This window comes from Staurois parvus, unplaced genomic scaffold (assembly GCF_062004578.1).
Source record: "Staurois parvus isolate SC_StPar_1 unplaced genomic scaffold, SC_StPar_1.0 ptg000918l, whole genome shotgun sequence".
In the NCBI taxonomy this organism is placed as follows: domain Eukaryota; kingdom Metazoa; phylum Chordata; class Amphibia; order Anura; family Ranidae; genus Staurois; species Staurois parvus.
Window position 1 is genome coordinate 271,643 of NW_028318714.1, and position 26,485 is coordinate 298,127.

The 26,485-nt window shown below is 42.0% G+C and overlaps 1 protein-coding gene across 1 annotated transcript in view; it reads left to right on the forward strand.

Moving 5' to 3' along the window:
- The first annotated feature begins 5,436 nt into the window (after window positions 1–5,436).
- The window catches only part of LOC149442051 (myosin-4), a 45,681-nt gene continuing 24,632 nt past the window's right edge, over window positions 5,437–26,485 (forward strand). The window contains exons 1-9 of the mRNA XM_089656573.1: window positions 5,437–5,475; window positions 8,741–8,988; window positions 9,097–9,240; window positions 11,080–11,236; window positions 16,742–16,769; window positions 17,488–17,599; window positions 21,596–21,688; window positions 22,681–22,744; window positions 24,666–24,764. Of these exons, the coding sequence (XP_089512699.1) occupies window positions 8,785–8,988; window positions 9,097–9,240; window positions 11,080–11,236; window positions 16,742–16,769; window positions 17,488–17,599; window positions 21,596–21,688; window positions 22,681–22,744; window positions 24,666–24,764 (901 nt within the window). The 5' untranslated portion in view covers window positions 5,437–5,475; window positions 8,741–8,784. The remainder of the gene's footprint in view (window positions 5,476–8,740; window positions 8,989–9,096; window positions 9,241–11,079; window positions 11,237–16,741; window positions 16,770–17,487; window positions 17,600–21,595; window positions 21,689–22,680; window positions 22,745–24,665; window positions 24,765–26,485) is intronic.

The window sequence follows — 26,485 nt, forward strand, 5'->3', positions numbered from 1 at the left end:
TGCTTGAAAGTGGGTAGGGGAAGAGACGGGGGTGACTCGGAAAAGGGGAGTACCTTGGATAACCTCGGATAAACCACTTTTGTAAGGTTGGGGGTTACTATTTTTGCCAGTTAGCTGGGATGCAAGATCTGATGTTCACCAGGTTTCTGAATAGGGAGTATTAATAGGATTACAGCGGCCAGTATCAGTAGACCCTCACAATAATGTATCATGAGTTGTACAATAGATATAGTAGATTTTGGAAGGGGTTCCCTGAGGCTTGAAAGTTATTTTAAGGGTTCCTCTGTATTGAAAAGGGTGAGAAATGCTGGCCTACTCAGACACCTCCTCTGCACTACCTGTCAGACATTGCTTCAGGGTTGTCATGCCGTGGTACAGAAGCATGCCAGGTGGAATAATGGTTCCATGCATCTCTGTCACACTATTGACATTATGCCCCCTGACCGTTTTTTACTGCACCCCCAGATCAGATAGGTTACATCCAGCCCTGGATAAAAGCCCATGTGTGCATAGACAGGCTTTTTTTAGTTGAGTTCAGGGGTTTGGGCAAAACAACACCAAAAGCTCCTAAACTCACATTTAAGAGCAGCAGTGTGCATGGAGCCCAACGATTAGAAACTAGAACGAACATTCTAAAAAACAAAAATGTCCAGTTTTAATTCCTCAAGAGTATGGCCAGCTGTATTTGATTCAGGACAATAACTCAGCATACAGAAGCCAGAGGATTACCATAACAGTCAGAAAACTCATATTGCAAGAGGGCAAAGATGGCATAGAACATAACATGATCCCTTTACAAAAAAAGGCGATCACACTAGAAGCTCCGCTGATGTCTGTGCTGGGTACTCCACCCACAACCATGCTGCAAAGGGGTTGATTTACAAAAGTCAAATAGGTTCTTCACTTTGCAAGGGAAGTTTTACTTTGCCAGGGAATTTGCCCCAGAACTTATGTGGCAGAATATTACTTTGCAAAGAATACCCAGTTACTGTATATGCAAGAAAGATTAAAAAGTATTAATTTATTAAAAAACTTTTTCCTTTCATACAGTTGGATGATGGAAGTCAGCACAGCTTCACTACGTTTTGGGGAAAATTCCCTTGAAAAGTGCAACTTCCCTTGAAAAGTGAACAGCTCATTTGTGTTTGGAAATTTTAGTTTAGTGAATGAGATGCAACTAAGTTCACTTTCATCATCCAATCATCATCCAATCATGCGCAAGCACAAATCTTTTTTTTTTTTTAATTTCCCTTGCAGATGATCGGGGATTCCAAGTGAACGCAGCTTCACCCTATTTATAAATCTAAGTGCACAGTCCCTAGTCCCTAGTCCCTTAATAACTCCCTTCTACACAGACTTAATCCTGAGGATTTGCTGCTGCCAGGAATAATTAGAGTTATGGGGGTTGATGTACTAAAAGTAAATGGGTGGTTCACTTTACAAGGGAATCTTCCCCATAGATTAGAAAATGTAGTGAAATTTCACTTGGCAAAGAATACCTAATCAAGCATTTTTGCTTGCTCATGATTAGGGCTCATGTACACTGCAGCTGCTAAACTGACGTTCCGGAGCTGTTCAGTGTTTTTTTCAGCAGTCCCTGAACTCTCCCTAATGTTTTCCTATGTGTTCATGTACACATCGTCATTTACAGTCATTACAGGCAGTTGAGTGTACAGTCGTTTTTTTGAATGCACCAAACTTGCGTTCAGGAGTAGATTTTACCGGCGTTTCGAATGCTAAACGCTTCCAAACGCGGTTAACCGCGTTTATAAGAGTTTGCGTTTAGAAGCGTTTTTTCAACTGTTCCATGTCTAGATGCTGTCCAGAGCCTTTTTTCATCATCAGAAATGCATTCAATGCGTTTTCCATGTATTCAAATGGACCCGGTACACCAGCGCAGCCAGTTCCAGGTTTTGCGTGAAGGAAACAATGGTAGAACGCGCCGCATTATGCTCATGATGGGATCCATAGTGAATACAACCAGAAAAGACAGGAAATCTCAACACATACTGCTCTCTCTGCTTCTGCTCTCTCTATTTCTCATAAAATGTCTGAAATATGAAATTTTTTACTATTTTCAGTGCATTCTGGGCATTTTGGAATGTCTCCTGAGGTTATCTTTAAAAAATGATTCTAAATGCAAACGCCCATAAATGCGGTATGCAAACGTGGCTAAACTGACATTTTTTAACCTACGTTTTCCAGCAGTCAGTTTCCATCGTTCAGAAGAGTTTTCCAAATGGCCCGTGTACATGAGCCCTTAGAAGACAGAAGTCAGCAGAGCTTCACCTCATTCTTTAAGCTCTGGGGAACATTCCCTTGCAAAGTACAGTTTCCCTTGCAAAGTGAACAGCCTATTTGCCTTTAGTAAACCAACCCCACAGGATTTACTAAACCCCCACAGGGGTTGATTTACTAAATGCAAATGGAGTGTTCACTTTACAAGAGAGTTTTTCCAGGTGCTTAGTGGATAGGGCGAAATTTCACTTTGCAAAGAATACCCATATTACTTACAAGGAAAATAAAAAAACAGCATTTTTGCTTGCACATGATTGGATGATGGAAGGCAGCAGAACTTCACCGCAGTAACTAAGCTCTGGGGAAAACTCCCTTGCAAAGTGCAACTTTCTTAGCAGTCTATTTGCCCTAAGTATATCAGCCCCACTGTCTCTATTCCTTTAATAACCCTCTTTAATGCTGACTTTATCCTGAGGAGTGTTGCAGAGGTTGATTTACCAAAGAAAAATAGGCTATGTATTCTTTGCAAAGTTAAATTTCACCCGATTCACGAAGCACTCTTGCAAAGTGAACACCCCATTTGCATTTAGTAAATCAACCCCTTTGGGGTTCAGTAAATCTTAAGGGCTTCTCAAAAGCAAATATGCTGTTCACTTTGCAATGGAGGTTGCACCTTGAGAATGAATTTTCCACACGGTCGTGTACAAGGGATTAAAAATAATGGCACTTGAGCTTGCACGTTACTGAACGATGGAAATCAGCAGAGCTTCACAGCATTCACTAAATTCTGGGGATAATTCCCTTGCAAAGTGTAACTTCCCTTGCAAAATAAATGGTCTATTTGCCTTTAGCAAATCAACCTCATGGGGTGTTCACTTTGCAAGGGAAATTTCCCCAATTTCGTAAATGTGGCGAAAGTTCACTTTGCAAAGAATACTCAATAAAAAAGCTAATTTTTGCTTGCACTTAATTGGAGGATAGAAGAGCTAAGCATTGTCTAAGCTCCAGTGATAATTCCCTTGCAAAATGTAACTTCCCTTGCAAAATAAATGGTCTATTTGACTTAAGTAAATCAACCTCATGGGGTGTTCACTTTGCAAGGGAATGTTCCCCAATTTCGTAAATGTGGCGAAAGTTCACTTTGCAAAGGCGGTTGCACCTTGAGAGTGAATTTTCCCCAGAGCTTAGTGAATGAGGTGAAATTTGCCCTTTGCAAAGAATACACAATCGTGTGCAAGGGGTTAAAATGTTGGCATTTGAGCTTGCACGTTACTGAATGATGGAAATCAGCAGAGCTTCACCGCATTCACTAAGTTCTGGGGATAATTCCCTTGTAAAGTGTAACTTCCCTTGCAAAATAAATGGTCTATTTGCCTTTAGTAAATCAACCTCATGGGGTGTTCACTTTGCAAGGGAATGTTCTCCAATTTCGTAAATGTGGCGAAAGTTCGCTTTGCAAAGGAGGTTGCACCTTGAGAGTGAATTTTCCCCAGAGCTTAGTGAATGAGGGGAAATTTGCACTTTGCAAAGAATACACAATTGTGTGCAAGGGGTTAAAATAATGGCATTTGAGCTTGCACGTTACTGAATGATGGAAATCAGCAGAGCTCCACCGCATTCACTAAGTTCTGGGGATAATTCCCTTGCAAAGTGTAACTTCCATTGGAGGATAGAAGAGCTAAGCATTTTCTAAGCTCCAGGGCTAATTCCGTTGCAAAGTGCAACTTCCTTTGCAAAATAAATGGTCTATTTGCCTTTAGTAAATCAACTTCATGGGGTGTTCATTTTGCAAGGGAATATTCCACAATTTCGTAAATGTGGCGAAAGTTCACTTTGCAAAGAATACTCAATAAAAAAGCAAATTTTTGCTTGGACATAATTGAAGGATAGAAGAGCTAAGCATTTTCTAAGCTCCAGGGATAATTCCTTTCAAAGTGCGACTTCCCTTGCAAAATGAACAGCCTATATGCCTTTGGTAAATAAGCCCCATAAAGTCAAAAAGTTCTTTGGTTCTTGGCGGTTTCTCCACCATCATTCATCTCGTCTCCCCTCGTCATCGAGGAAACGATCACTCACTCAGACCGTACAGCGTGAACCTATTGAAGCAGCAAATATTAATTGGGTGCTAATGGATTTCGCAGCCCTCCGTCCTCCAGCACGACCGGCAGCTTCTGTGTAACGTGAGCCGCCCCGGGCGAGATTCGCTTACCACAAGCTATCATTGCGTTTGCGAGGTCCTGATCCCTGTCACCTCTGGGGTTAGACACCTTCACACTCTTGCACCTCTCACACCCCATAAAATGGATGTAATAATTAATTAACAGGAGACGTTAGTGGGTTACAGTGGTTAGGTCGTGTTATGGAGTGGGGGGCCCGGGACAAACTGTACCTGATTAAGAGTTTCTGAAGGATTAAAAAAAAAAAAAAAGTCTCCTTTGGGAAAAAGTTTTTGTTCCAGAGATTTCTCCATCTGGAGAGTTTTAGGATCTGTGTGCAGACAATCGTCTCCTCCGGGCTGCAGGGGAGAAGACACTGTGTAATGATAGAAGGGTTTTCTATCACAGCTATGTGGACTATGGTTTCTGGGCAACGTTTGGATTGTCTGGCCCGGCCCTTTCTAAAGGGCACAATCGCTCCCTTGAGATTCACCTTGTGAAATTATTTTTAGGGTATAGCTTCAGTTCGAAAGGGGAAGGCGAAAAAATAAAATCACTTCTAAATATAGCCCAGTCCATATCATACACAGAGGGGGAATTGTTGTGCTCTCCGAGCCCATTGCCAAAATTGTTTTGTCCTTTTTGAGAAGATGGGAGTGAGATCACAGACCCCCTGGAGTTATAAAAGTACCGGAGGGGGATGCTGAGGCTGTGTCCTTCCTGTCCTCACTTTCAGGTATGGAACTCTCCAAGGATGTCATTGTCATTCCAAGGGGCTCATTATCCTCACACCTTCAGGCCCTCTGTAGTCTCAACATTTTATAAGTGCATTTTACAGGTGTTTTATCGCCCAATTACCAAATCATTTGCTAGATTACACCTGGTGAATACATCGGCGTATTCATCAAATCTTAAACTTCATTTTACCAAATTCGGTAATGATGCCGCAGGAAAGGATAGATCTATACTGAATTGTGGATTTTGATGAATACATAGGGAAGGGTTACATTTAATGGACTGTTGGATTAACATATTGTTTTCTTTACAGGACTGTCTGGTTGTCTATCTGGAAACATCACAGGTAAGATGGACACCTCTGGGAGACACATTGTAACAGACTGTAGGGGACCCCAAGGAATTACATTGTCGTAGGTTGCAGAGGACTCTGGAGAGATACATTGTAATAGTTTGTAGAGCACCCATGGGCGATACATTGTAACAGATTGTAGAGGACCCATGGGAGATACATTGTAATAGTTTGTAGAGCACCCATGGGCGATACATTGTAACAGATTGTAAAGGACCAGTGGGAGATACATTGTAATAGACTGTAGAGGACCCGTGGGAGATACATTGTAACAGATTGTAGAGCACCCGTGGGAGATACATTGTAACAGATTGTAGAGCACCCGTGGGAGATACATTGTAACAGATTGTAGAGCACCCGTGGGAGATACATTGTAACAGATTGTAGAGCACCCGTGGGAGATACATTGTAATAGATTGTAGAGCACCCGTGGGAGATACATTGTAACAGATTGTAGAGGACCCATGGGAGATACATTGTAACAGATTGTAGAGGACCCGTGGGAGATACATTATAACAGATTGTAGAGGACCCATGGGAGATACATTGTAACAGATTGTAGAGGACCCATGGGAGATACATTGTAATATATTGTAAAGGAACCCAATGAATTACATTGCAACGGGTTGTAGAGTACTAGTAGAGGACTATGGGGACATACAATATAACAGATTGTAGAGGAACCCAAGGAGATACGTTGTAACAGATAGTAGAGGACCCCAGGGAGATACATTATAACAGGTTCTGGAGGGCCACTGGGAGATACATTGTAATAGGATGAAGAGGCCCCTGGGGAGAAACATTGTAACAGGATGTAGAGGAGCCCTGGGAAATACATTATAACGGGTTGTTGAGGTCTATTGGGAGATAATTGTAACAGGATATAGAGGACCCTGGAGAGGTACATTGTAACAAGATGTAGAGGACCCTGGGGAAATACATTGTAATAGGATGAAGAGGCCCCTGGAGAGGTACATTGTAACAGGAGGTAGAGGACCCTGGGGAGGTACATTGTAATAGGATGTAGAGGACACTGGGGAGGTACATTGTAACAGGATGTAGAGGACCCTGGGGAGGTACATTGTAACAGGTTGTTGAGGACCCTGAGGAGATACATTATAACAGGTTGTTGAGGACCACTGGGAGATAATTGTAATAGGATGTAGAGGTCCCTGGGGAGGTACATTTTAACAGGATGTAGAAGATCCTGGGGAGGTACATTGTAACAGGTTGTAGAGGACCCTGGGGAGATACATTAAAATAGGCTGTAGAGGACCCAAGGAACTTCATTTCAACAGGTTGTAGAGGACTTCAGGGAGATACTTTGTGACAGGTTGTAGAGAACTCTGGGGACATGTATTATAATAGATTGTAGTAGACCCCAGCGAGATACATTGTAACAGGTTTTAGAGGACCCCAGGGAGATACATTGTAACAGGTTGTAGAGGACCCTGGGCAGATATATTGTAACAGGTTGTAGAACACCCCAGGGAGATACATTGTAACAGGTTGTAGAGGGTCCTAGAATATACATTGTAACAGTTTGTACAGGACCCCAGGGAGATACATTGTAACAGGTTGTAGAGGACCCCGGGCAGATATATTGTAACATGTTGTAGATTACCCCAGGGAAATACATTGTAACAGGTTATAGAGGACCCCAGGGAGATACATTGTAACAGGTTGTAGAGGACCCCAGGGAGACACATTGTAACAGGTTGTAGAGGATCCCAGGGAGATACATTGTAACAGGTTGCAGAGGACCTGGATGTAGGAGATATATATTACAACAGGTTGTAAATAACACTGAGAGGATACATTGTAAAAAAAGCTATAGATGACCCCGATAGATTTATTGTTGCAGGCTATAGATGACCTCTGTGGATACATTGTAACAGGCTTGTAGAGGATCCTTGGGAACACATTGTACCAAGATGCAAGGGACTCGGGGGATACATTATACCAGGCTATAGGTCACTCTTGGGGTATACATTATAACAAGTTATGGAGTACCCGGTGGAATACATTGTAACAGTTATTAATGACCCGGGGCATACTTGTAAGAGGTTGTAGACTTGTGGCGATAGTAATTTCTTTGTCATGGGGTCTCTTATTCTGTGAGCTGGGATACAGTGGAGAGATGAGATCAAACAAGCGTTGGGGACAGGATCACTGAATGAGCAGCTGCCACATTCCCAACATTCCTTCCTGGGATCACCAGATGATAATTTCAACCCTTGGCTGCCATTAAAAGGCTTTAATTTACAAGGAATTTCCACCACCTAACGACTTCACTTCTTTGATTTCAAATATCAGTTTATCTGTGTTCCCTGCCAACATCAATTTTCCTTTTCACTTGTCTTCTGTGCTTTTAATGATTGTTTGTCTACTATCTAGGACAGTGATATACAGTGTGTGTGTGTGTATATATATATATATATTTTCTGATGCCAAGGAACTTACATTTTCCATATCCTACCCACGGGGCACAGAGATTAGGAACTGTATTGAAGAACCTCAGAGCACCTCTGCCTGAAAAAACATATCAGAAGGATTGGAATAGAGGGATCTGAAAATTAAACTCAGGGCAGAAGACCTCTTTAAATGGACTCCATAACTAGATTTTTAATCTTTAAAAAAGTCTTTGTGCAAATAAAATAATGCTTACCTGTCCTGCTTCCTATGCTGTCCATGTTTGCCATCACAAATAGCTAAGCTTGTGGAAGAACTTTGGCATCTGACACTTCCAGGAGTGTCAGATTCCTGGTCTCCCTGCTCATTATGTGGTCCTTTCCACTGGGCCTTACACCAGTGCAGGGCACAGTACAGGATATAGTAGTGATGGGAAAGTTGATGGAAGAAGCTACAAAGCGCAGAGGGTGGGGCGAAATGAATCTGACATTCCCAGAAGCTGAATATGTTTCTGCAGGTTGATAAAGTCAATATATTGTAATGGACAAAGGTGGGGCGCAGACAGAAGGTTCCTTATTGTCAGCTTCATGGAGGGTTGTTATCATCAGGTCTGCACTATAATTTAAAATATTTAAAGTAGATGTAAACCCAATTCCAGAAATCTCGCAGAAGCTTTATCATGTTATAGTAATTTCAAAAGTCATTTTCAAAATTTTAAAACTAAATGTCATTCAGTTTGGGGTTTCCATCGATTTCTACCCCAACTTTGGGCTGCTATGGATGGGCAGAGATGTCCATGTGATTGGCAATGTGGCACACTGACTTTAATTTTTTTTTTAAATTTTAGACAGAGAAATTCAGTGCTGAGAATCCCTTCCATAAACTAGAACCATGAGTTCAGACGCGGAGATGGCGGTGTTCGGGCCGGCTGCGCCCTACCTCAGGAAAACAGAGAAGGAGCGGATTGAATCCCAGAATAAGCCGTTCGATGCCAGGACCTCTATGTTTGTGGTGGACACTAAAGAGTCGTATGTGAAGGGCACGCTGGCCAGCAAGGAAGGAGGGAAGGCAACTGTCAAGACTGAGGGCGGACAGGTAGGTACCATGAGCACTGAGAGCGATGGGTGCGGACTCCCCACAGCCAATCAGCTGCTTTTTGTATACTTATCGTGCAGCTTTTTTAATTCCCTTATTTTCCTTTAGACTGTAACAGTCAAGGATGACCAAATCTTCCCCATGAATCCACCCAAGTACGATAAGATTGAAGACATGGCCATGATGACTCACCTGAATGAGCCGGCTGTCCTGTATAACCTCAAAGAACGTTATGCAGCCTGGATGATCTACGTAAGTCTTTGGAGTGCACAGGAACACTGCATTGTGGGAAGAATGCATCAGTATCCAAATTAAATTTAAAAATTAATACTAATGCATAGAGTAGGTGATATGTTGAGAGTTGTCTTGCACACTGTAAGGGAGATGTTGGGAGTTGTCTCGCACACATTAGGTGTCGCCATCATAGTGCAACTTTCCATCATGTATCCCCATCACATCAGGTGTGCCCATCAGAATGCTCCTTTACATCATGTGTACCCATCAGAGTGCCCCTTTAAATCAGGTATCCCCATCACATTGCTACCTTACGTCAGGTATTGCCATCAGAATGCTCCCTTACACTCAAAGTACCCCTTACCATCATATTTCCCCATCAGAGTGCCCCTTTACATCATATTCCCCATCAAAGTGCCCATTTCCACAGGATGTGCTCATTTGTGCTCCCTCAACATAAAATATGCCCATCACAGTGCCCCTTAACATATAATGTGCCCATCAGAGTGCCCCTTAACATAAAATGTGCCCATAAGAGAGACCCTTTGCATCATATTCCCCATCAGAGTGCCCCTTTTCATCACATGAGCCCATCAGAGTGCCCCTTTCCACAGTTTGTGCCCATATGTGCCCCCTAAACATAACATTGTGCCCATCAGAGTGCCCTCTAACATAAAATGTGCCCATCAGAGTGCCCCCTTAACATAACAGTGTGCCCATCAGAGTGCCCTCTAACATAAAATGTGCCCATCAGAGTGCCCCTTAATATAAAATGTGACCATCAGAGCGACCCTTTAGATCCTATTCCTCAGAGTGCTCCTTTACATCACATGTGCCTATCAGCATGCCCCTTTTCACAGTATGTGCCCATATGTGCCCCCTTAACATAACATGTGCCCATCAGAGTGCCGCTTAATATAAATATGCCCATCAGAGTGACCCTTAATTTAAAATAAGCAGCATGCTGATGGGCACATTTTATATTAAGGGGCACTCTGATGGGCACATTTTATATTAAGGGGCACTCTGATGGGCACATTTTATGCTAAGGGGCACTCTGATGAGCACATTTATATTAAGGGGCACTCTGATGAGCACATTTATACTAAGGGGCACTCTGATGGGCACATTTTATGCTAAGGGGCACTCTGATGGGCACATTTATATTAAGGGGCACTCTGATGGGCACATTTATATTAAGGGGCACTCTGATGGGCAGGTTTTATGCTAAGGGAAACTCTGATAAGCACATTTGTATTAAGGGGAACTCTGATGGGTACATTTATATTAAGAGGCACTCTGATGGGCACATTTATATTAAGGAGTACTCTGGTGAGCACATTTATATGAAGGGGCACTCTGATGGGCACATTTATATTAAGGGGTACTCTGGTGAGCACATTTATATTAAGGGGCACCCTGATGAGCACATTTATATTAAGCGGCACCCTGTTGAGCACATTTATATTAAGGGGCACTCTGATTGGCACAATTATATTAAGGGGCACTCTGATTTACTAGCACTGGAGAGTGACAAATCTGGTGCAACTCTGCACAGAAACCAATCAGCTTCCAGGATTTATTGTCAAAGCTTAATTGAAGAAGCTGAAGTTAGAAGCTGATTGGCTATCATGCATTGCAGTTTTAGTAAATCAAACCCATTGTCTGTCTCAATTCAGAAAGCTTTAAAACAAGTTTAAAGTGTTCTAATTTAGCCATGTGACTGTCATTTTCATATCTCATTGGTCTCATTTGAAAATAACTGTCACAGTGTGGAAAATAAGTATCTGTACCCTGGTGTGTTAGCTTTGTAAATTGAGTATAAAGTCCACTGCTTTACTGTTCTGTATTTTCCAGACCTACTCCGGCCTCTTCTGCGTCACTGTCAACCCCTACAAGTGGCTCCCTGTGTACAACCCCGAGGTGGTCGCAGGGTACCGAGGGAAAAAGCGTCAGGAGGCTCCACCACACATCTTCTCCATCTCTGATAACGCCTATCAGTTCATGTTGACTGGTGAGTCACAATGTTTCTTGCTTCTTCATCTATCCATTCATCCATCCTTTCTTCCAACCAACCATTCTTCCTTCCTTCCTTCCATCCCTCCATCCAGTCTCTACACACAGTACAGGATATATTGGGAGATGTCTCCATACACAGTAGAGGACATGTTGGGAGATGTCTCCATACACAGTAGAGGATATGTTGGGAGATGTCTCCATACACAGTAGAGGACATGTTGGGAGATGTCTCCATACACAGTAGAGGATATGTTGGGAGATGTCTCCATACACAGTAAAGGACATGTTGGGAGATGTCTCAACACACAGTGTAGGATATGTTCGGAGATATCTCCATACACAGTAGAGGACATGTTGGGAGATGTCTCAACATACAGGTTAGGTTATGTTGGGAGATGTCTCCACATACATTAGAGGATATGTTGGGAGTTGTCTTCACATACAGTAGAGGATATGTTGGGAGTTGTCTTCACATACAGTAGAGGATATGTTTGGAGATGTGTCAACATACAGTAGAGGATATGTTTGGAGATGTGTCAACATACAGTAGAGGATATATTGGGAAAGTCTCCCTAGACTGTAGGGGAAGGGTTGGGAGTTATCTCACACACAGTAAGGGATATGTTGGGAGTTGTTTTCACACACAGTAGGGGATAGGTTTGGAGTTCTCTTGCACACAATAGGGAATGTGTTGGGAATTGTCTCGCAGACAATAGGGAATATGTTGGGAGTTGTCTTGCACAGAGTAGGTGTTATGTTGAGAGTTGTCTTGCACACTGTAAGGGATATGCTGGGAGTTGCCTTGCACACAGTAGAGGATATGTTGGGAGTTGTCTCGCACACAGTAGAGGATATGTTGGGACTTGTCTCGCACACAGTAGAGGATATGTTGGGAGTTGTCTTGCACACAGTAGAGGATATGTTGGGAGTTGTCTTGCACACTGTAAGGGATATGCTGGGAGTTGTCTCGCACACAGTAGAGGGTATATTGGGAGTTGTCTCGCACACAGTAGAGGATATGTTGGGACTTGTCTTGCACACAGTAGAGGATATGTTGGGACTTGTCTCGCACACAGTAGAGGATATGTTGGGACTTGTCTCGCACACAGTAGAGGATATGTTGGGACTTGTCTTGCACACAGTAGAGGGTATGTTGGGAGTTGCCTTGCACACAGTAGAGGATATGTTGGGAGTTGTCTCGCACACAGTAGAGGATATGTTGGGACTTGTCTCGCACACAGTAGAGGAAATGTTGGGAGTTGCCTTGCACACAGTAGAGGATATGTTGGGAGTTGTCTTGCACACTGTAAGGGATATGCTGGGAGTTGTCTCGCACACAGTAGAGGGTATATTGGGAGTTGTCTCGCACACAGTAGAGGATATGTTGGGACTTGTCTCGCACACAGTAGAGGATATGTTGGGACTTGTCTCGCACACAGTAGAGGATATGTTGGGACTTGTCTTGCACACAGTAGAGGATATGTTGGGACTTGTCTCGCACACAGTAGAGGATATGTTGGGACTTGTCTTGCACACAGTAGAGGGTATGTTGGGAGTTGCCTTGCACACAGTAGAGGATATGTTGGGAGTTGTCTCGCACACAGTAGAGGATATGTTGGGACTTGTCTTGCACACAGTAGAGGATATGTTGGGACTTGTCTTGCACACAGTAGAGGGTATGTTGGGAGTTGCCTTGCACACAGTAGAGGATATGTTGGGAGTTGTCTCGCACACAGTAGAGGAAATGTTGGGAGTTGCCTTTCACACAGTAGAGGATATGTTGGGAGTTGTCTTGCACACTGTAAGGGATATGCTGGGAGTTGCCTTGCACACAGTAGAGGATATGTTGGGACTTGTCTCGCACACAGTAGAGGAAATGTTGGGAGTTGTCTCGCACACAGTAGATGATATGTTTGAAGTTGTTTCGCACACAGTAGAGGATATGTTGGGACTTGTCTCGCACACAGTAGAGGATATGTTGGGAGATGTCTCAACACACAGTGTAGGATATGTTCGGAGATATCTCCATACACAGTAGAGGACATGTTGGGAGATGTCTCAACATACAGGTTAGGTTATGTTGGGAGATGTCTCCACATACATGATTAGAGGATATGTTGGGAGTTGTCTTCACATACACTAGAGGATATGTTGGGAGTTGTCTTCACATACAGTAGAGGATATGTTTGGAGATGTGTCAACATACAGTAGAGGATATGTTTGGAGATGTCTCAACATACAGTAGAGGATATATTGGGAAAGTCTCCCTAGACTGTAGGGGAAGGGTTGGGAGTTATCTCACACACAGTAAGGGATATGTTGGGAGTTGTTTTCACACACAGTAGGGGATAGGTTTGGAGTTCTCTTGCACACAATAGGGAATGTGTTGGGGATTGTCTCGCAGACAATAGGGAATATGTTGGGAGTTGTCTTGCACAGAGTAGGTGTTATGTTGAGAGTTGTCTTGCACACTGTAAGGGATATGCTGGGAGTTGCCTTGCACACAGTAGAGGATATGTTGGGAGTTGTCTCGCACACAGTAGAGGGTATATTGGGAGTTGTCTCGCACACAGTAGAGGAAATGTTGGGAGTTGCCTTGCACACAGTAGAGGATATGTTGGGACTTGTCTCGCACACAGTAGAGGATATGTTGGGAGTTGCCTTGCACACAGTAGAGGATATGTTGGGACTTGTCTCGCACACAGTAGAGGATATGTTTGAAGTTGTTTCGCACACAGTAGAGGATATGTTTGAAGTTGTTTCGCACACAGTAGAGGAAATGTTGGGAGTTGTCTCGCACACAGTAGAGGATATGTTTGAAGTTGTTTTACACACAGTAGAGGATATGTTGGGACTTGTCTTGCACACAGTAGAGGATATGTTGGGAGTTGTCTCGCACACAGTAGAGGATATGTTGGGACTTGTCTCGCACACAGTAGAGGATATGTTGGGACTTGTCTCGCACACAGTAGAGGATATGTTTAAAGTTGTTTCGCACACAGTAGAGGATATGTTGGGAGTTGCCTTGCACACAGTAGAGGATATGTTGGGAGTTGCCTTGCACACAGTAGAGGATATGTTGGGAGTTGTCTCGCACACAGTGGAGGATATGTTGGGAGTTGCCTTGCACACAGTAGAGGATATGTTGGGAGTTGCCTTGCACACAGTAGAGGATATGTTGGGAGTTGTCTCGCACACAGTAGAGGATATGTTGGGAGTTGCCTTGCACACAGTAGAGGATATGTTGGGAGTTGCCTTGCACACAGTAGAGGATATGTTGGGAGTTGTCTCGCACACAGTAGAGGATATGTTGGGAGTTGCCTTGCACACAGTAGAGGATATGTTGGGAGTTGTTTCGCACACAGTAGAGGATATGTTGGGAGTTGTCTCGCAGACAGTAGAGGATATGTTGGGAGTTGCCTTGCACACAGTAGAGGATATGTTGGGAGTTGCCTTGCACACAGTAGAGGATATGTTGAGACTTGTCTCGCACACAGTAGAGGATATGCTGACAGTTGCCTGGCACACTGTAAGAGATATGTTGGGACTTGTCTCACACACAGTTAGGCCCCTTTCACATGGGTCAGAATCCGTCCACCTGCTCAGTGGGGAATCTGTCCACAGATATCTGCTGAGCAGGCAGATGACAGGTCCGTGTCCGCTCCGCTTGTGCAGAGCAGACATGGACAAAGCCCGCTAGTCTCCATGGGGAAGTCCCTTCATATCCGACTGTTATCTGATCCAATCTGCTAGACAGATGGGGAACGTATCCTCACCAGTCTGTTTTTGGCAGATCAGATATGTCTGTTTACATCCGACTCCCCATAGAGAACAATAGGTAGTTTGATCGGGTCCTCCTGAAAAACACACAAGTGGACCACATCGTCCGCTCGTGTGAAAGGGGCCTTAGGGATATGTTTGGAGCTGTCTCCAGTGGAAACAGAAACAACACCTCCTGCACTCTAGGACCCAGAGCAAGGGTGGATAGATGGATTATTATTATTATACAGTATTTATATAGCGCCAAAAGGTTTGCTCAGCGCTGTACATTATAGTGGGGGACAGTACATGAGACAATACAGTAACAAAACAAAACACGAGGGGTTCGAGGGCCCTGCTCTTTTGAGCTTACAATCTAGGAGGGAGGGGATAGTGGTACAGGAGGAAGTGGCTGTGGGGGATGGAGTGGTAGGAAGAGTGGAGGAGATCGGCTGTTAGGTGAGGGTGGGGTAGGCTTCCCTGAAGAGATGGGTTTTCAGGGTGCGCCTAAAGGTGAGGAGGGTAGGTCCACCAATGCATAAAAGGATGTGCGGCTCTAAACAAGGCTAAGGAAGCCTGACCAGTACTGCAAAGTGAAACAAAAAGAAAGCACAACAACCTTGCGCATTATCTCAATTAAATGTGATTTTATTAAATTGAGATATATACTCACAAGCAAAGAAGTAAAACAAGCGTATAGGATCCTCAAAGGAACATTAACCTCCCTGGCGGTATTCCCGAGTGTAGCTCGGGGTAAAGTTTCAACATCACAAGCGGTAATCCCGAGCTCTCCTCCGGCATCTGTCTTCTGGGGTTCGTTCCCTGCGACGTCAGGACGTACGGGGGCCGGAACTGGCGGGAAATTTGAAAATTTTAAAAGTGACATTCACTAAATTCACTAAAATCACATAGTATAACATTCCTGTATCAAACCATTTCACATACATTTTGTCCCGAGTGCTTTGTCCGGCGCCCTGCCTGCGTTTTTACTGTTCTTTCTGCCTAGAAACTGAGAAACGTCCATGGCGTCCAAAAAGCGTCCCTTTAGGTCAAAAGCAGTTTTAGACCGGCTAGAGAACAGCGATAGTAAATCAGAACCACTTGCAGAATTGAGTGATAAAGATTCGTGGGGGAAATTCATCATCAGACACTGAAAACGATTCTGCGACTTTGCTCAGCGATGTGCAAACTTGGCGCTATATTTCACATTTCAGTGTTTTTGGTTTGATTATATTATTGAATTAAATTTATTATTATTATATTATTATTTTTTATGATTATTTATTAAATTATAATTTATGATTTCGTGTTTCAAATTTTAACATACCCGGGATGTTTACTAGACTCTTGTTCGGACAGATTTCAGTGAGTAATTCCTAAAAATTACAGGCCTACAGTAAAAAAAGACATATTTCCATGCAAAAAAATGTACCGCTTTGAGCACAGAAATATGGACATAATCAGACCGCTACAAGTGCAAAACCAGTGCGAGTCCCATCACGAGGGCAGACTCTCAAAGTATACTGACGCCTTTCGAAGGGGGTCCCTTCTTCATCAGAGCTGTCTCCACCCCAAACCTTCTTGCTGGGAGTAACAATGCCACAAGAATATAAACCATAAATATGTTGCATAAAAACACAAAACAAACACATTGTATGTACTATTGTATATATGAATAAATGTGTACATACTTGTGTACAGCTTTTTGTGAACTAATTACATTTCTCTCTTTCTTCTCCAGATCGTGAAAACCAGTCCATCCTCATCACGTATGTACCCTCTTATACTGATCTGTTTTTATTAATCGTGGAGCTGCGAAACCCTAAACTTGTAGCTTATTAATGACAAAAAAATCAGATGTGGCACCAATGGGGTGGATTTACCAATGGCAAATAGACTGTGCAAGCTGCAAGTGCAGTTGCACTCATTTTCCTTAGTAAAGTCTAAATGCGGTAAAGCTTTTCTTTGTAAATAATACTCAAATCAGGTGCAAGGAAAAAAAAACTGCATTTTGCTTGAATGTAATTGGATGATGGAAATCAGTAGAGCTTTACTGCATTTACTAAGCCCTGGGGAAATTGAGTGCACAGTCTATTTGCCTTTTGTAAATCCACCCCAAAGTGTCCATCCCTGGGTCAAATCTGCGCAAATTACTTTAGAGGGAGAGGAAAAGGTCACATACTCCCACTCTACTGGAAGCACCAGGTATTTCTGAGAGTTCTGAACAATTGAGTACTGTCCGTGATACTTTTTTTATTTGCCCGAACATACAATTTTGAGGACAAGCTTTCGGGGAATGTCCCCTTCTTCAAGGTCCAAGCAGTACAAGCAAAATGAGAGTTGTAACAAATAAACAGGGTGTCTGGGAAGCACAGCATAAGAGGGTGGTGAAATGTGTTGGCAAGAGGACCTGTCATTTAGTTGTCAATTAATAAGTTCCTGTCTACTGGCTGCCTATGTGACACAATATTATTCTTTCTCTGCCAGTGGAGAATCTGGTGCCGGGAAGACTGTGAACACCAAACGTGTCATCCAGTACTTTGCAACAATTGCCACTGTCAGTGATAAAAAGAAGGAAGAAGCTATTGCAAAAAGCAAGGTATATTGTATGGACCATTCCCCTAGCAAGTTACATTTTATATATAATTTACATCGCAAGGTATAATGTATGGACAAGTCACATAGCAAGATATAAAGCATTATTATTGTTATTGTTAATATTATTATACCTGATTTATATAGTGCCAACAGTTTTCAGAATACAGGGGTACCTCGGTTTACAAATTTAATTCATTCTGCAGGACTTTTCATATTGTGAAAAATTCGTAAACCGAAACGCGGTTTCTCATAGGAATGCATTGAAAACCAAATAATCTGTTCTGGAGGTCAGAATTTTTTTTTTAAAAAAGTCTTTTATCTATTCAAAACTCTTTATAAAATGCACTTTAACCTCCTCGGCGGTATGATTTTTTCAGATTTTTGGTGCTGAAAGCGGTACCATTAATTTGCATGGAAATATGTATTTTTTTTATTGTAGGCTGTAATTTTTAGGAATAACTCACTGAAATCTGTCCGAACAAGAGTCTAGTAAACATCCCGGGGATGATAAAACTTGAAACACGAAATCATAAATTATAATTTAATAAATACTCATAAAAAATAATAATATAATAATAATAAATTTAATTCAATAATATAATCAAACCAAAAACACTGAAATTTGAAATAGAGCGCCAAGTTTGCACATCGCTGAGCAAAGTCGCAGAATCGTTTTCAGTGTCTGATGACGAATTTCCCCCACGAATCATTATCACTCAATTCTGCAAGTGGTTCTGATTTACTATCGCTGTTCTCTAGCCGGTCTAAAACCGCTTTTGACTTAAAGGGACGCTTTTTGGACTTTTCTAAGTCTCCAGGCAGAAAGAACAGTAAAAATGCAGGCAGGGCGCAGGACAAAGCACTCGGGACAAAATGTATGTGAAATGGTTTGAAACAGCAATCTTTTACTATGTAATATTTGTTTACAAAAAAATGACCTTTTTTAAAATTTTTAAATTTGCCGCCGGTTCTGGCGCCCGTACGTCCCAACATCACAGGGACTGGAACACGGAAGCCGGATGCCGGCATTGGCCGGGGACACTGCAGGGGACACATCGTGGGAACGAAGGACAAGGAAAGCGCTGCAGGGACTCCCTGAGCAACGCCGCATGGTAAGCCCGAGTGTAGCTCGGGGTTACCGCTCTTGGTACTGAAATTTCACCCCGAGCTACACTCAGGAATACCGCCAGGAAGGTTAAAGGCATAAATACTGTACAGGGACATGATTAAAAATTAATTTGTAAATGCATTGAAAACCAATTAATTCGTTCTGGAGGTCAGAAAAAAGTAAAAAAAAGTGTTATCTGTTCAAAACTCTTTATAAAAGCATCGTACTGTACAGGGACGTGATTAAAAAACAATTCATAAATGCACTGAAAACCAATTAATCCGTTCGTATTGCGAAAAAAAATTAGTAAACCGGGGCATTATTTTCAGGGGATTTTCATTCGTAAACCGAAAATGACATTAACTGAGGTATTCGTAAACCGAGGTACACCTGTATACCAGACAGCACAGTGGCTAAATGGTTAGCACTTCTGCCTGGCAGTACTAGCATTATTGGTTTGAATTCTTGCCACAGCACCACCTGCCTGGAGTTTGCATGCTCTCCCTGTGCGTGTGTGGGTTTTCTTCGGGTACTCCAGTTTCCTCCCACACTCCAAAGACATGCTGGTAGGTGAATTGGCTTCTGTGTAAATTGTCCCTAGTATGTGTATGTATGAATGTGAGTTAGGGACCTTAGATTGTACACCCCTTGAGGGTTAGGGACTGATTTAATTGTACAATATATATATGTAAAGCACTATATAAGTACCTGTAATAAATAAATAAATATATTTCACATAGAAAGGCATTATGGATTAACCCCCCTGGCGGTATTCCCAAGTGTAGCTCAGGGTAAATTTTCAGCACCACAAGCGGTATCCCCGAGCTACACTCGGGAATAAACTGCAGCGTTGCTCCGGGATCTGTTCTTCACTTACCTTGTCCTGCGCTCTCGCAATGTCCCCCCTGCAGTGTCCCCAGCAATGTCCTCTGGCCGATGCCGGCATCCGTCTTCCGGGTTCTGTTCCCTGCGACGTCGGGACGTACGGGCGACGGAACTGGCGGGAAATTAAAAAATGTGAAAAAGTGACATTCACTAAATACACTAAAATCACATAGTATAACATTCCTGTATCAAACCATTTCACATACATTTTGTCCCGAGTGCTTTGTCCGGCGCCCTGCCTGCATTTTTACCGTTCTGAGAAAAGTCCATGGCGTCCAAAAAGCGTCCCTTTAGGTCAAAAGCGGTTTTAGACCGGCTAGAGAACAGCGATAGTAAATCAGAACCACTTGCAGAATTGAGTGATAATGATTCGTGGGGAAAATTCGTCATCAGACACTGAAAACGATTTTGCGACTTTGCTCAGCGATGTGCAAACTTGGCGCTGTATTTCAAATTTCAGTGTTTTTGGTTTGATTACATTATTGAATTACATTTATTATTATTATATTATTATTTTTTATGATTATTTATTAAATTATAATTTATGATTTCGGGTTTCAAATTTTATCCTACCCGGGATGTTTACTAGACTCTTGTTCGGACAGATTTCAGTGAGTTATTCCTAAAAATTACAGGCCTACAATAAAAAAATACATATTTCCATGCAAAAAAAGTACCGCTTTGAGCACAGAAATACCGACATAATCAGACAGCTAGGGAGGTTAACAAGTCACATAGCAACATATAAAGTATATATAATTCACATAGCAAGGCATAATGTATGGAAAAGTCACAAAGCAAGCTTAAATGTATATATAATTCACATAGCAAGGTATAATGTATATACAATTTAGATATATAAGATATAATTTATAGATAATTCACATAACATATTGATAATTTACAAAATACTGGAATCCTCTATGCTTTCAACCACTCCATCCCCCACAGTTATTACCTATTGTACCATTCACCCCTCCCTCCTAGATGTAAGCTCCAAGGAGCAGGGCCCTCAAATCCCTCTTGTATCGAACTGTATTGTTGCTGTATTGTCTCCCACTATAATGTAAAGCGCTGAGCAAACTGTTGGCACTATATAAATCCTGTATAATAATAATAATAATACATAGCAAAGTATAGTGTATATGCAATTCACATAGCAAGGTAACGTATATACAATTAGCATAGCAAGGTATATTGTACATAGAATGCACATAATAAAGTTTAATGTATAGAGAAGTCCCCTTTGAGGTATAATGTATAAACAGTTCACAAACAAGGATATATATATAAATATATATATATATATATATATATATATATATATATATATATAGTAAAGTATAATGTATACAGCACTCACATAGTAAGGCATAATGTAGAGTATATAGAGTTGACATAGCAAGATATAATACGTAGAACATTCAAATAGAAAGATAGAATGTTTAGAGCATTCGCATAGCAAGGTATAATATATAGACCATTCACACAGCAAGGCATAATGTTTATACAATTCACACACAGTAGCAAGTTATTATGTATAGAAAATTCATATAGTAACGTGTCAGGGGCGGACTGACCATTTGGAAACTCGGCACTGCCCGAGTTCCCGTGGTCAGTAGGGGGCCCCATGAGATGCCCCTGGTACCTTTTTCATAGGCTTTTTTGAGTTTGGACAAGGACACAGGGGCCCCATGATCCCCTATTGCCCGGGGGCCCCATGAGTTGTCAGTCCACCCATGTAATGTGTAATATATAGACAATCCACAAAGCAGGCTATAACATATAGATAATTTACATAAGAGGATATAATGTCTAGATAATGTATAGATAATTTATTTAACAAGGTATAATGTACACATTTTCATGATAAGGCCAGATATTGGACAGCATTATAGTATTATATATTAGTTTTGTGAATTTCTATCATCTAAGCCAAATCACCAACCTGAACCAACATTACTAATATCACCTAATATTAACAACTCTATATGTCTTCTATAGGGGACTCTGGAGGATCAAATCATCCAGGCCAACCCTCTGCTGGAAGCCTTTGGAAACGCCAAGACTGTCAGGAATGACAACTCTTCCCGTTTTGTAAGTTCTTTTGTCCCATAGTTAGTGAGGTTTAATAAAGACTTCAGTCCATCTAGTTCAACAAATAAAGTTGATGGTTTCTTAAATAAAACTCTATTATGTGTTACAAAGCATGTACGAGATGTACACTCACTGGCCCTTTTATTAGGTACACCTTGCTAGTACCAAGTTGGACCCCTTTTGCCTTCAGAACTGCCTTAATTCTTTGTGGTATAGATTCAACAAGGTGTTGGAAACATTCCTCAGAGATTTTGGTCCATATTGACATGAGTTACTGTTGCCTTTCTATCATCTCGAACCAGTCTGCCCATTCTCCTCTGACCTCTGACATCAACAAGGCATTTTCGTCCACACAACTGCCGCTCACTGGATATGTTCTCTTTTTTGGACCATTCTCTGTAAACCCTAGAGATGGTTGTGCATGAAAATCCCAGTAGATCAGCAGTTTTTGAAATACTCAGACCAGCCCGTCTGGCACCAACAACCATGCCACGTTCAAAGTCACCTAAATTCCCTTGCTTCCCCATTCTGATGCTTGGTTTGAACTTCAGCAAGTCATCTTCACCACGTTGCTGCCATGTGACTGGCTGGTTAACAATTTGTGTTACTAAGCAATTGAACAGGTGTACTTAATAAAGTGGCCAGTGAGTATACATTCACCCCTTTCAAAAGTAGCAATATAGTGTCAGTAGAAGCAAAAACAGGGAGTACCTCCCTACCGGATATACAGTATACCTTCATTATTAGAAGGTTTGGAGAGGAAGAGCCATAGGGCACCACACATGGTGTCACAATCTTCAGAGTAGAAGAGATGCCCATGACAATCGGTGTACCTAAGACCCAAGATTAACAGATGCTCATCAACCATTTTTTAGACATCTATGTCCCCATGGTCTCCTTGCTTATATCCAACTCTTGACACTTGACTTTCTGTATTATTACTGAAGGCTGTTGTCTTTTGTCATTCAAATCTGGATTTACATTTCTTGTAGGGTAAATTCATCAGAATCCACTTTGGCACCACAGGAAAGCTGGCCTCTGCTGATATCGAGACATGTAAGCCAACCATTGTGATAATCCCATTCTCAAAATTTTTTGGCACCCAATAAACGATGGGATTTTTGTTTTATTATGCTTTCAGTCAGGTGTAATTCTCTGTAAACATTCCGAAATTCCCACTAAATTTGCATTTCTTATAATAAATTACTGGCACACATTTGCTTCTAACGGTGGATGGGGAGAACCATGTGTGATTAGAAAGTCTTAGAAACTCCAGTTGGTTGAACAACAATGATCGGTTTAGTAATACTGTATGTAACATGAAACATGGCCAATGTGAATCGGGGGACTGGGGTTTACCCTTCTTTGGGACCTTGGTAGTGTTAGATATGTTGGTCATGGTACTGCAGTCTGGAGTGTCTGCTGTGCCTGTTGTGGCCACATTCCCCCGAAATTACATTGGTGCATTCAATTTTATGTCCCACGCTAATAAATTGATGGTTGTTCTTCAACTGTGTGGGGTCTCCAAGACTTTCTGTTCTTGAACAGTGCTCCTCACCCACCTTGAAGATCTTCATATACTTGAAGGGACCCACACCAAAGACCCTCCATGAGTGAGCACAGACCTACTCACCACCAACAAAGTCTACATGACCTCACCCATACACTACAATACTTGTGCATGGATAGCATTAAATATGGCTGTCTCCAGTGCAACGCCTCTCCAATTTTATTATTATCATCATTCTTATTATGATGACAAAGAGGACAATTTTCAAATATTTCTGAACAAAGTGTTGGTAAAGAGGAACTGCACTGAGGAACTTTGATTATTCTGCTCTGCTTGAAATATTACCTTTAAATTAAGTAGGTGTAAAGACCAGTCACAATTTTTTGCCTTTTTTCGGAAAGTTAGAGTTGAGAAGGTTTGGAGCCTATGTCAGAACTGTTTTGGTGCCTATGTTCCTACTGAAGAGATTTGTGAACACTTCCTGCCAGAACCAAAAGTGACAGAAAATCTCCCCAACAGGGACACAAACAAGAAACGAAAGAGCAGTGTTAGAACCATGCGGAAGTGTCAGAACCTCCAACACTGTTTTTATTACTGTGCCGGTGACAACCACTCCCGCCATTTCTTGAACAGCTTTTATAGAGACAGGAAGTGAAGAACATTTATCATCAGTGAGGTCACAGATAGAAATTACACACTGTAACGGAACCGACCCAGACTGCGCTTGAGTAATTCCGTTAGAATACCGCTTCCCCATCCGAGCACCGACAACAGACACCACCGCTGACCAAACAAGAATAGACGACACCAGTCTGTCTGAACATGGAACTCTTTATTTTAAACTCAAACGGGCTTTTTATACAATACACACTTGAGACTGATCACATGATCATATGCAAACGCAGCTATATACAGAAATAGACTTAACACTCTAAACAGTAAGTTAATTAGGTTAGCTAGCTGGGTGACCTAAACAAAAGGTGAATGGGAATTCACACCCAGACAATGGTTTGATGAATTAGGATCTCACTACAGAGCAGATGGTCCGGCTCCTTCAATTCACATGTCTAGTTCAGAATCAACAACCAGGAATAGTCTTCATATGACTGATAAATATTACTGTCCCATCTGAAGTAATTCCACCCGCATTCTCAGTGTCCATTAGTCACCCTGTGCCCTTAACAGACACAGGGTGACTTGCACATAAGAAGGATATGGGGAGCTGAGATTGGGGTCTCCCATCCTCTGCAAAGAAAGCTGGATTCCATGAGCCCCCCCACCAAAAGTGACTCCGTTCACACACACTGACAGAAATTTTACCTCTTCTCCACTCCATCCAAACTAAAATAAAGAGAAGGCTGGATTAGGGCTTTAAATGTATTCTTTGTATCCTCAAAAACTGGTGTTTGTGAAAAGTTGGACTTGATGGACCTTGGTTTTTGTAATTGTGAAATGTTCTTTTTTCAGACCTGCTGGAGAAATCCAGAGTCACCTTCCAACTGAAAGCAGAGAGAAGCTACCACATCTTCTACCAGATTTGTTCCAACAAGAAGCCAGAGCTAATTGGTAAGGAAGTTTGCTGGGCGATATGCCAACCATCATCAGTATTCCAAGGTGTTTTACCAACGTGTTTCAGGTCCCATTACTACAGCAAAATATATCAGGGAGATAATAAAATGATCTACATGTTACTGAGAGAATGTTTGACACACGCTCACAATTCACAATATACTTGTGTATAGCGTGTGTGTGTGTGTGTGGGGGGGGGGGGGGGATGAAATAAAGGCTTTTCGTTTTTTTTTAAGGGTGCAATGGGTTATAATTTAGGATTTGGCTTGGGTTAGGCTGGAATCCATGTTCCACCATACCCAGAAGAAAACTGTAGGTGCCAGGCCAATCAGCTGCTGCTGGCGGATTACCCGTCCCACATCTACACCAACACACAAAGGGTTGGGGATGTTTCTGGTATCCTTGATTTAATATGGCCACATGACCATATTAGGTCAATGTCATTGTCTTAAAATGGCCATGTGGCCAGATTAGGTCAATGTCATTGGGTTCATATGGCCATGTGGTCAAAGTCGGTCAATGTCTTTGATCTAGTATGGCCACCTGGCCACATTAGATCAATGAAGTCATAGGCATCCCCACCCCTTTGAGTATATGCATCTGCAGGACAGAGGAATCTCCCACCAACAGCTGGGTGGTTCGGCACTGGCTGCTTCCTTACGGGTTCAGACAGAACCCAAGCTCATCCCTAGTTTAATGACAAACACAAGCAAAGCTGCTCCAGGTGAATAGGGTGCAGGGGCGGACTGACCATTTGGAAACTAGGGCACTGCCTGAGGGCCCAGGGTCAGTAGGGGGCCCCATGAGATGCCCCTGGTACCTTTTTCATAGGCTTTTTTGACTTTGGCCAAGGACACAGGGGCCCCATGATCCCCTATTGCCCAGGGGCCCCATGAGTTGTCAGTCCGCCCCTGATAGGGTGAATCATCCACTAACCACTCAGATGAAGGTGCTCCTACAGCTCGTCTGTGAGACTACAAGGAAAAGAGCAACTGGAATCCGCTGCACTCTTCTGTATCTATTGAATGTAGATAAAATCAGCATCACAGACAGTGTCAGGGACAGCAAGGGTTAACGGCTTTCATGCTGAAACCTAGCGCTTGTTCATGGTTAAATCAGCTGGATTTCTGATGTTAGATATTGAGAAACCCTAATTCTAATCATACAAATAATCACAAAATAAAATATATTGATATAAAAAAAAATGAAAAAAGAAAATCAAAGAAAATATATTTTATAATGTATATTTTGTTGTGTTAAGTAAAGTATTTTTTTTTGTAGATTCAGAACAAGTACACTCTCTTGTCAGCACTTTGTTAAAAAAAAAAAAGCCATCACATGACTTTGTTTTTAAGTCAAACCATGTAATGAAGATGGCTTTGTTTACCAACAAAGCCATTGATCACTATGTCCCTGCTGATCACATGGGTATGTTAGAAGATAAAGGTTTTTTTCAAGCATATTTTTGCAGACACAGTTCATCTGGAAAGATTAAATTTGTAATTTTGTGCCAAAATCAAGTTTGATGAAATCATTCTGCTCAGCCCTATGAGTAAATCTCTCCGTAGGATATAAAACGCTCCCCATCTGGAATTTCACACATTGCACTTATTTCAGCTTGTTCTTCTCAGTTTAGATTTCAGTAAAAGCATCATGTTTGGACCTAATGAATATTGATGTTCCTGCTCACTATGGTTCCCCTAACAAAGATTTCTGAC